At 45.1% G+C, this 12693-nt stretch overlaps 1 protein-coding gene across 1 annotated transcript in view; it reads left to right on the forward strand.

Annotated features, from left to right (window-relative positions):
* Nucleotides 1-12693, forward strand: part of LOC137421138 (myosin-binding protein C, cardiac-type-like) — a 146710-nt gene that overhangs the window by 102437 nt on the left and 31580 nt on the right. Inside the window, exons 18-19 of the mRNA XM_068106888.2 lie at nt 8153-8257; nt 12073-12261. Coding sequence (XP_067962989.2) covers nt 8153-8257; nt 12073-12261 — 294 coding nt within the window. The remainder of the gene's footprint in view (nt 1-8152; nt 8258-12072; nt 12262-12693) is intronic.

Consider the following 12693-nt stretch of genomic DNA (forward strand, 5'->3'; position numbering starts at 1 on the left):
ATATGTACAAAAATCTACACATTTACCAATCCGTCGCTACCGTCACGTCTTCCCCATATTTCCCTTACACCAAATTCGTCACCACAATCCCTCTAGCCAAAATTTGCCATCACCCAATTCGTCATCAATCCTCATAAGGAGGAAGAGATGGAACATCAAGCACAATGTCACACCCACGTCATGATGCGTCTCACAATCCAAAACATTTGCACATAAAAAAATAATCAAAACATGGCATGGTGTGGAGTTACATCACCTCAGGTGAGTGGATGCAGATGGTGCGAGGAGACTTCATCCTAACTACTTTCTAAATGACATTAACACACGTTACACTACGCGGGGTCTTTCCCTGCCAATCCATTGACCAACTTACACTATGGGTTCTAAAAACCAATTCCCATTGACCAAACTGTGGTGCTTCTCAATTTGGGGTCTCACTCCCCCGATTCATCTCCCGGTGCCCTTGCACAATTTCTGGGCTGTGACGTGTAGCTCTCCCAGCAGGTCTACCCACCTGCACACCGCCACCACTGTAGTTGCCACCCGAGCTTACCTAGCTCCTCACCCTAACCTAACTAACTGGGGAAGGCCCCTCCTGGCTCTGTCACCCCTTGGTGCCCTCTGGCACTGGGCTACCCGGGTCCGTCCTCCGGATCCTCGGGCCCCATCCACAACTACCGGCTCCCAGAGCCCACCTGCGGCCTCACCTGGCCGACATCCTCACAGTGGTGGAGTGCCCAAACCAACTACACACACTAACAGGCTACACGCCCAGCCATTTCCACAACACTAATGCACCCATCCAAACATCATTCTTCCACCCGCACCACAGATGCCAATATCCAACCACAATTTACCTGTACCCTCTACCTAACACTTACACTACCCGCCCCGGGTATTCGTGATGGGGGTCCATTCTTCCCCCATTCACACCTTCGCACCATCCACTCCACTCCACAATTTCCATCATACTCACTCCACGACCATCCATTCCAATACTCCAGATATTCCACACTACCATTTATTCCATACACCTGTTCCTCATACCTGTTGTTGCACACCTGTGCAATCATACCTGGTGCCACCTGTTCAATCCTCACACACTGCTCGATACACTTGAATACACCTCCAACACTCACACGGCATCATCTGAACTACCTGTTGCCCTGCTAACTTAGTGCTCCCCGTCTTCCCTTTAAACTAAGCACATACCACGTCATTATCATCCACACTAATCTACCTGCATCCCCACTACAGGTATCCTTGTCACTAACTAATCTTAACGTAACCTAATGTCATCTTCGCTAGATCCCTACACATGATATATCCTAACCCTCCCGGGCTAGTTTTCACTGCCATCAACCCCATAACCTAGTGCTCCTTTGCCCCCCTCTGTGAGGGATGACAGAGTTGTCATCCCACCACATCGGGGACGTTCCACTACCAATTTTGCTCACCAAATTTCAGCCAATCAAAAATTTGCCAATCATCTGCCAATCACTGTACCATTACCAATCATCACTCTGCCAATCCTTTGCCAATCATCAAATTTTGTTTTTCTAATTTCGGGGCCAAAACACTATCCTCGTCATCACAGTCTACTATATCCTAGCCTCGGTGTGTCATGACATCATTAAACTTGGCTTCGTAAAACCGAGCAATGAATTCGGGTGGTTTGGTCACCTGCAGGTTGAATCCGTCCGGCTTTCGGTTCAAGGGAGGTGGTTTGGTCGGGCCGAGATTCCACGCACCATCTCGGCGCGGCACCTTGCGGTCCCGGGCCCGATGGCTCAATCTCCCTCGGTCGGAACCCCGTCCCCACGAGGGGGCACCGTTCCGCTTCCTCCCACTCGCCCTTGAACCGGACCGGTCGCCTGGCCCGACAAGGCCCGGACTCGACCGTGCGGGGCGGGGCCAAGCCCGAATCGGCAACGACGCTTCGAAGAGAAACGACGCAGCTTCGACCCGCGCCGGGCCTCGCATCCAACAAAGCACACCGCGCCCCGAGTGCTCGCATCGGCTATCCGTCGCTCTAACCGCTAACCCGGTTACCGTCGATGCTTCACCTGCATGCTCGCACGCATACGCTACCCCTTTCACCCTCACAAAACCCGGCGTTCCAACGCCGTCCGTACATTCCACCAACGCTCTCCCTGTTACACACCACACCTCTCGCGCACACTCTTGCGCATACCTCGGTCCACCCCTCTCCTCCGTTACGTCCTCCGTAACACTCACCATGGGCGTGCACTCTGGCATCCACCCACTAACGCGCTCACATGGGCTCTCCCACACTCGCGCTACCACCAACTCAGGTGTGCTTCCTCGCACACGTTCCACCACCACCTTACTCTCCGTGTCACACTCCGTACACCCCGACGTGCATTCTCGCTCGCACTCGGTTTCACACTCGCGCTCCGATGTGCCCTCTCGCACCTGCGCCATCACCAACTCACTCTCCGTGTCACACTCCGTACACCCTGACGTGCATTCTCGCTCGCACTCGGTTTCACACTCGCGCTCCGATGTGCCCTCTCGCACCTGTGCCATCACCAACTCACTCTCCGTGTCACACTCCGTACACCCCGACGTGCATGCTCGCTCGCACTCGGTTTCACACTCGCGCTTCGTTACACGCTCACCCCTTGACGCACACTTTTTTTCCACACGCGTGCCATTTCCACTCACACGGGACCCTTCACCAACGCCCGGATGCTTCCTCGATCCCAAGCGCGCGAAAATTCTTTTGTCGCTAAACATCCTTTTACAAAATCTACCCGCACAATATACAGCACGACTCACCTGGGGGATTCTTTTCTCCACACGCACCTGCAAACTTCCATTCGGGTTAAGCACAGCATCGTGATGTGAGCAGGGACTTTGCACATTTTCCATTTCTCACTGCAATTCCCGGGCTACCTCCCTCATCTCTTCAATTTTAATTCCCAGCACTGCTTTTTCTTTATTAACCTCGACGACCGTTGGCTTTAATAAAACACCCTCCTCTACCTCAGCGGTCGCTGGCTTTTCCAAACCCCGGGTCGCGATTTCTACCCCCGTCATTGTACCCATGCTTTTCTCAACTTCGTTCAACCAGCGCTTCTCGACCCGCGTTACCTCGTCGTGCACCCCTGGGACCCTTTCGCCCACCATGCGATCCATGGTCTCCCCACATTTTTGCATGCGGTCACACATTCTGTTGGTTATTGCTTCAATTTGGTTTCTCAATCGCTCACTGTTAGCCCTCCTTTCGTCCCTCATTGCATCCATTTTTGCCATCATTTGCAGGAAAAAAAGGTTCGAATCCACCAGCGGCGCTGCTACGGTCGCGGGCGCCGTGGCCATGTGCGAGGCGCCATTTTGCGCGCCCGTAACCTCGTGCGCGAGAGCGACATTTTGTGCGTCTGAAACCTCCGCAACCACATTGCCATTTTTCTCCTCCTCCCTTTCCTCCACATACATTTCCCCGAGGTCCTGGGTCGATTCCACCCCGTCTATCTCTCCCACCGGCATCCCGTCGCCTTGACCAGCCATGGCGCGATTTCAAAATTCGGGTTTTGCTTTAAAACACAAATTTTCAGCAGCTCGTAATTTTGAGCGCGTTAAGCGCGCTTTGGGCCTCGTATCTCACTCCCCGACACCAATTTGTTACTGTAATAACACAATTGGTGTCCAAAATTTGGGATAAATAAATTTAGTCCCAGGTTCGAATCCCAACTCCTGAAACCAATTTGTTACGGACCGCGGATTAGATGTTATTTTGACCGAGCGGTGGTGTAACCACGGCCGAACAGTTATTCCCCGACTAAAACCCGATTCAACCCAAACGTTGGCCGTATTGCGCCACCGCTATTCAATCGGGAAAAGACTAAGATGACAAATGCAAAGAGGAAAAGGAATAAGACGAGAAAAGGGTTGAAAATACTACTAAATTTATTTACTATTTCCAGGTTCAAAATAACCAAGGAGAAGGAAAGATAATAAAATAATATACAGAAGCTTTTAGAGACACAGGGAAAATACTAGCTTATCTAACAGGCTTACTTACTACCCAGGACAGAACAAACAAAGACACTGACTCACGCGGGGAATTGCAGAGTGGATTGCTGGAAGGAGGTGTGTGGCTGGAGGGGGGAGGACGGCACGGAGCGGGCTGGAGGGGGAAGGACGGCATGGAGCGGGCTGGAGCTTGATCCCGCACGGGACGTCGGGCTGGACCTCGACGGCCGCTGATGCCACCGAGCCTGTCGTGTGCGCAGAGTCACGGGTCGGAGCTGCTTGTCTCAGTAAAAGCGCATCTGCTCTGGCGACCCAGCTCTTTCTTTGGACTCAGTAAAAGCGCAACTCTCTGACGACCCAGCTCTTTTCTTTGGACTCAGTAAAAGCGCAACTCTCTGACGACCCAGCTCTTGTCTCCTCCCTCCTTGTCTCAACTCTGTAAAAGCTCATCTCCTTGGGGAACGCCCCGCCGTGGGTTATATAGGTCCCGCCCCTCAACCTTTGCGAACCTCCCCCAAACGTTCTCTCTCCGCCCTCTCAAGCCAAACCCCTTGTTCATGGTTGGTCGAGTGGGGCTGGCTCACTCCTCCCCTCTCTGACGAGGTGGAGACACACCTTTCTTCCCCAACCCTGCCTCGTGGCCAATGGTGGTTGAAGAAAACCGCCCAAAATGCAGTTGGCCATTGAAATGAAATGAAAGGGGATCTACTCTTATTTCACTTGGTACAATGGAGTATTTAAGTTAATGGGAGACACAGCCTTACCCTAAGACACATAATAAGATATAAGCTATCGAACAGGGGCATTCTATGATTGGCTGACGTGTATGCTTATGGACTAATTACCGAGACGCCCTTTTTACCTTTATACAACTCTGGAGGCAAGAGGGGCCATATCCAACCAATGGTACACAGCAGTTTACCACAATCCAATACACACAATCAAAAAATGCCATCCTCATATCCGCAACAATATATATATATATACAAACATACATACATACATACATATATATACTCGTGTGTCTTTGTCTATCTGTATGTTCATGTTATTTGCCAAAACCGCTGGGCCGACAACCACCAAATTTGGTACACAGACCAAGTCCAACCCAGGGATTATCCTTCGTGTATCTTGTCCAATTCAGCCTTTAAAAACCATTTTCCCCCGTTTTTATTTCTATACAATCTGATTGGTTAACAGCTATCATGTGACACGTAACGCAATTAATTTGTTATTGGAATGATGCTGTTTGGAATGAAAATATAGAGAATATGCTGCCAAAGCCTGACATTTGACAGAAGGTGGCACAGGTAATGTGAATTCGTTGGTTCATCATTTGCCATTCGCCTTTTTTTGCCCAAGTCATTCACGAACCGGCTGTCCATGCCTGATGTCAAAAATGTAATACTTACATTATTTGCTAACAGGTAACTGGTATCCCCACCCAGGTCGTACTATCCTCTTCTATTAAAGTATCAAACAAGCCGGGCTACACCGTTGTTAGACCATCGGTCTTGTTTTACCCCCTGTTGACCACCCTTGCCCAACTTGGAAGCAAAAAATTACAAGTCGCTTCCTTCTTTGAATCCTCCTTTCTTACTTGTCCATTTTTCCTGCTCTCTCTCTTTTTCCATTCATTCATTCCTATGGTTATCCTATCGTTCATCTCTCTTGCATGAGTCTCGATCTTGTGAAGAAATATAAATCGATGTAAATTGGTTCGGTGTTCGGCATGGCTCCATTGGAAGTGCGGAGACATTCCATGTGGTGGAGTGGAAAGTGGTCCATCTATTAAAAGCCATGCAGTGAGTGGTTGAGATGTGAGTGGAGATGTCTGACAAGAGGTGAGTGAGTAAAGTGTGGTGACGAGTGCCAATTGCAGTACCACTCATGAGATGGGTGGTAACGGAGTCGTACTCAGAGTGGTAACTAACTACCTCATCCAATTCCTTCACTTCGTTCAGCTGCCAACTATTGGGTCCATCATCTCCACACTATATTTCCGTCTGCTCCTGGATCTCCCTATTGCATGGCTTCACGTTCTTTGGGTCTTTGCATTCCCTGACGTTTCTCACCTTTACCTTTGTGCGTACAGCGGTACCTGTGGCAATCCGAGTTTATGTCTAGTTATTTACTATGTGTGTGCTGTTTAACTGTTGAAGCCGAGTGGGGTTTGTGCTCCGTGTCCTTGTTTAGTATTTATTAAATAAAACTGTGTATTATATTAGTGTTATTATCACCCCACACGCGTGAAGCAAGAAGAGGGGGTTAAGCAGTTGGTTAATGTCCGTCCGTCTGTTTGTCAATTTGTTCGTCTGTCTGTCTGTTTGTTTGTCTGCCTAATCAGTTTATGATCGAGGAAAAACTTATTTAAATTAAATTTGATATTTTGAACATGAATCTGAAGACAAGTTTGGCGTTTTACCGTAATTCGGTGTTTCAATCATTTATGTGTGTGTGTGTGTGTGTGTGTGTGTTTGTTTGTGTGTTGTGTATGTGTGCATATGTGTGTGTGTGTGTGTGTGTGTTGTGTATGTGTGTATGTGTGTATGTGTGTGTGTGTGTGTGTGTGTGTGTGTGTGTGTGTGTGTGTGTGTCTGTCTGTGTGTGTGTCTGTCTGTGTGTGTGTCTGTCTGTGTGTGTGTCTGTCTGTGTGTGTGTCTGTCTGTGTGTGTGTCTGTCTGTGTGTGTTGTGTATGTGTGTGTGTGTGTGTGTGTGTGTGTGTGTGTGTGTGTGTGTGTGTGTGTGTGTGTGTGTGTGTGTGTGTGTGTGGGGCCGGGTCGTATCCTTTTTACCATTTGAGTTTTGTCACCAAATTTTCAACAAAACTTTATGATGAGAATATGGAGAAGCCAAATTAATAATTTTGGTAAAAGGTCAAAGGTCAGCATCACCTAAAATACATTTTCATCCAATTGACCTGAAATTTTAAGAATTTGTATATTGTCAAACTGAATTGGTTCACCAATCAAAATCTACAAGCCGATTGTTGTTTTTTTTAGATAAAAAGGTCAAAGGTCAAGTTTGCATAAAAATTGTCAATTTTCACCTAATTGACTTTAAATTTTATCAGGGTTTGCATATTGGGTCAGTGAAGCCGATTTATCTTGCGTCAAAAGGTGAAGGTCACTTAAATCATCAATTTTCTGTTTTTTGTATCACAGCTGTTTTCATCAGGTTGAGCATACAGAAGAAGAATATGTCTGAGTAAAAAGTGGACACGTGTTAGATAGGGGGGTGTAATAGACTGCGTAAAACGGCGGTAAAACCGGAATTAATTTATTTATACACCTTTATATTCTTTAAACCTTTATTTTAATTGAATTATATGCTTTAACACCGTATAACACAAATCACCTTCTTCATAATACCTCCAAGAACCATGCTATGTACCGATATGTAGCATGAGAGGGCGTGGCCAAGAGGGTGCATATCGGTGTGAAGAAGAGGCCGCCGATATGGATATGTTTGTTGCTGATTAACACTACGTTTTGTGGTTATTGTGGTTATTGACGTTACGTTCTGTGACTCAACGTCATCTTATTAGTGTGTTAGGGTGGTGTATAAAAACTGCTTCAGTACCACTAAACTTCCGGGTTTTTAAAAACCATTATTAAAGTCACTATTTTATTAAAATTGAAATACAATACTTGAACACTGCATGGGGTATCGTGTTCTATGAATTCTCTAGTTCTCATTGTCTTAATTACAATTAAACTGTTAATTATCAGCATGAGAACTTCTTCTTAGTCTGTCAATGGGGTGTCAACTTAGCAGAAACCTTGAGTTAGGCCCAAACTGTGAGATTCGTACACGGTTTCAATTTGGCCAATCATCGTTCTACTGTTCTGGGGCAAAGCCCCACGTACACGATCGGCCATTTTGAGTGCGGCCTCCTGCACGTGACAATAGTTAATCTCTTTTTATTATTATTTGTGCTTATATGGATGTTTTTAGCATCTATGTACTGGATATATTGGAAGAAGTTAACATTTACTCAGCTCAATAGTAAATGAGGTTATAACCAAGAAAAAGAGGAATTTTATTTTATGTTTTACCTTTTTCATTCCCTGACGTCACAGCATCATGAATCATATGGGAAAACCAAACAGCAGGCCCATTTGATACCTCTTGTCCTTGATGTCCCTGCAGATGTTCCTGATCCTCCCAGCACTCCCTCCATCGTGGTGCTCGGGGGGGATTGGTGTTTGGCAGAGTGGGAGCCACCAGAATGGGATGGAGGAGCACCATTGTTAGGTGAGTTGCACCCTGAATGGACATTCCAAGTAGGAGCACAAGTTACATCCATATCATGATATGATTAACATCAAATCATCAAACGTTATCAAGTCATTGATATGTACCAGAAAGAGAGTTGGACCAAGAACAGAACCCTGAGGAACACCAGAATGTGCAAAGCAAGGAGGAGATGATCGACCATTAGGGACCACCTTCAACTTCCGGTTAGAAAGGAAAGCAGAAATGTTGGACAGCATTTCACCTGGCGCACCGTACGACCGAAACTTGCAAAGTAGTCCCTTGTGCCACATCTTATCAAAGGCCTTTGAAATATCCAAAGCAACTAAACAAGTCTCACCTCTAAAATCTAAGGCCCTGTTGAATGATGATTAATTAGGGAGAGCGAGTTGCCTGTGGACCTGGAATGACGAAAGCCATACTCAAGGTGACTTCAGGACCAGTAGCTTTTGAGGCATCCAAATAATGAATAATTCTAGCAACATTCTTACGAGTGACGAGGACAGAAATCACCTTATCAGTGCGAGATGGAAAAGCAGGAAGGCAATATCCGTCATCGTTAAGTGAGGAATTGGAGGCAATTGCTCTGCAAAGAGGTTGTCCTCCCCAAAAAGGATGTAATAACCCCAGTATCCTGAAATCGAGGTGGTATGGAGGACTTGTTGCGGTTAAGAACACTGTTGGCAATTTAATTAACAGACCAGACATTCATCAGTCACAGCTAACTAGAAAGTCCAAAACTGGGCCAAGACATTCTATAGGGTTCCAAGGAACTCAAACGAACACATTGTCCTGACAATGCCAATCTGATGGGCTGAATAATGGAACCGGAAGTGGTTGGACGGACCACCGTCCATGCATGTCCACGAGTACAACCACTTCGACACTTTACACCTGTTGATAGATCAGCCTGCCGTAGCATTACCATTGGGTTCGGGATCCTCTACTACCAGGCGGCCATGACCTGTGACATGTTTATTTCCGGCACCCTTCAGAGAGGCAGAATTTATCAGATTCCACAGGAAGTCCCTGTCAAGAAGGACACAGGATAGCTGAGACTGAAAGTAGTGGAATAGAAGAGAAAGAAAAATAATAATAACAAGGAAAAAAACATGAAAAGGAAGAATAGAAAAAGGAATAGAAAAAGGAAAAAAAAAAAAAAAAAAAAAAAAAAAAAAAGTTCAGAAAGAGAAGAAGAAGAAAAAGACAGGGGATTCGGTAATAATTATTACTCGTATATAGTTTCATGGTGGCATGATAGAAAACACCTGTTTGATGTTTCCATCTGAGCACACTAGAGTCCCTGTATATAGAGAGTTGTGTCAACTCAAATTTGGACGCCATTTTGTGTCTAAGTGTGTCGGATTAGATATACATGTACATTCGCGATATGGGGTGATATATTCTAAACCTGCTAAAAAAAAATTTACGACACATATTTAGTCTTATTATTACATACAGGTGATATTTGTTTTGTCAAAAACTCAGCTATTGCCGTGAAAAAGAGCTGTGTGGTGATATTAAAAGTGGTATGGCAATGCATATTACAAGCCAACACTGCATATAAGAGCTAACATTATAAGTAAGACAAACCAATGCTGTCGTTCTCTGAATTTTAATAACTTTTAGAAAGGAGTGTGGGCATATCCAATATTTTTTAAAGGGTGCCGAGAGCAATTCCGGTGTAGGACTTCCAGCCGACATATAGTCTAACACACTTAAAACAAATTCTGTACGTGGTATTGCCATATTTCTATAGTGTACAACTTTAGTTTTATCGACATTTATATTCAATTTCCATTGTAATGATTTAACAAGCTGCAAGTCAGCTTCTGTCTCTGACATAAGGAAAACGTCATCGGCATCTAGTAAGATTGAAACGTTCATTTATTACTACACCCTTGCCCAGAACTCTGATGGATATTGCCTGATCGATTGATATGTTTCATAGCTGGCGACTTAATTAACACTTAATTTTCGACTGCGCCAAGCCGTAATTAAACAGAGAAAAAACTTTAAAAAATACCTGCAGTGTGCACGGTTCGTCGAGTCGAACAGATATGGAAAAGCACAGATAAGACGTCGTATTCACCATAACTTGTTTAATTTCACCAGGAACACGATGAGGCCAACACAGTAAACATTCAGTACAAAACTTGGTTCATACATTCAGTACAGAACATGATTCATACATTCAGACCGTAAGAAAACTCTGCCCGTAATACAACACTCTGACCAGACCAACACTTCATCCCACTCCGTTCACTCCTCACAAGTGAAACTCATCACTACTCCGTTCACTCCTCACAAGTGAGACTCATCACTACTCTGTTCACTCCTCACAAGTGAGACACCATCACTACTCCGTTCACTCCTCACAAGTGACTTGTATTTGATGTATCCTTGATGTATTTATTTATTGAAATTTTTATTCTAACACAACACAGTTTAATTTGAATGAGCTGTCATGTACTAGTACTTCCACAACAGAAAAATCACATGGACAATCTTCCGGAAGATGGCCAGACAAATCGCTGGCTCTATCGACCACATGTATATTGATATCAAACAGGGATAACAGCTTTTGAAAGTTGAGCCAGTTTTAAATGTGGGTACACAAATACACCTGTTTTACTGCATTAATCACCGAGAAATATTGTATGTTTTGGGAACGATAGCTGTCACCAGGTTAAATATATAGGGATTGTCCAATGTGCAAAATCTTCCATCACTACAATTTGGCCATAAATCCCGGGGTGGGAAATATTTGAGCAAATATGCCACAAGACGCATGAGCACTGTACAAAGCAAACAAGAACTCGTCAAATTTTGGACGTATGGATGGCTGCACAACCCGCAAAAAAATTGAGCAGGTCCCCCCCCTAAAATTGCTTTTATGATTGCCGATTAGGCTAAAGATTTTAAACCAAAAAAATAACTTGCCTCGGAATAAGTTTTGAATGGACGGACAGACAACTGAAAACAAAACGGACCATGGGTTTCCCACCCCTATAAAATCAAAATTAATTCCCTCTGAAAAAGTGCAGTGACATTGCCCGCAGACTACCCAACCGCAGACCAGGCAATGTCACTGTACCGGGACATTTCATCAATCAATGACAATATGCGGTCCGCTAGGACTACCCGAAAAAAATTGAGCAGGGTTCTTCCCACGGAAATGCATTTTTGGTCAGCTCCTTGAAGATTATAAACAAACACAAATCACTTCCCTTTAAAAGGGTTTTCAACGGACAGACAACCAAAAAAAAACCGAGCAGATAGAATTGCTTTTGAACATCGATCATCAAGCGGCGTGGGCCTACCTGGCAGAGTCTCGAGGAGTCGATCGCTTTCCAGCTCTTTCGTCTGACTTTCGCTTCCCAAATTTGTCTTCTGACTTTATCACTTGGAAATCTAAACATCTTATATTTCCCAGATTGGTTTGAACAACCAAAAGCAGAACAACCAGTCATTTTGTTTGACAATAAACAACATTCCCGTACCAAGCTGACGTTCACGCACGGTGAAGTTAGACACAAAATGGCGCCACGAAATCACATGACCAGAAATCTCGGGTCAGCGCATGGCGCAACTCTCTTTATACAGGGACTCTAGAGCACACAGGTAATGATGATGGGATTCCAGATTGACATCACAGATGTTGTGTTAATTTATCCATTATTTACTGATGTCCTTGTAATACATGTCCAAGTACAATGATGTCTCCATGTATGTACATGTTCCACCATGAGCCTCAAACACTGCAGAATACACATAAGTACCCTAAAAGTGCCATTTCCCTTACTTTTTGACAGGTTATGTGGTGGAACGTAAGAAGAAACAGAGTTTCCGCTGGATGCGCCTCAACTTTGAACCTGTGAAACAGCCGAGGTTTGAGCCACGGCGCATGATTGAGGGGGCCACGTATGAGCTTCGCGTGTTCGCGGTCAACGCCATTGGAACTTCAAGGCCCAGCCCACCATGCCAGCCGTTTGTTCCTCTTGGTATATTCCTACATTCATGGTCTCCAGTGGATGAATGAAGTGGAGAATTATCATGGAGTACGATGGTACTCCATATGTTGGGATGGCACGAGAAAAAATGGCCGCCCATTCAAATGTGTACAAAACGATACACCGAAGAACGACTACATAGTAAAGTGATGAGCATTAACAAGACATACCTTTTATTCTCGAACGTTTTCATAACTACCGAGATTGAAAAATACGCCAAAAGACTTCGCAAAAGTACCAGATCGAGAAATCACAAAATCGCCATTTTGTTCATCCTCAAAATATTGATAAATGGCATCATGCCGAGCACAATAACGGCTAAATTTACATTAATATGAATCCTGTTGATGGAGATTTACTTACTTCATTATTGTAATTGAGTCCGCATCCCGAACTGATGACGCGACACTGCCAGATATGATC

Source organism: Myxine glutinosa, chromosome 1 (assembly GCF_964187855.1).
Source record: "Myxine glutinosa chromosome 1, kmMyxGlut1.1, whole genome shotgun sequence".
NCBI lineage: Eukaryota > Metazoa > Chordata > Myxini > Myxiniformes > Myxinidae > Myxine > Myxine glutinosa.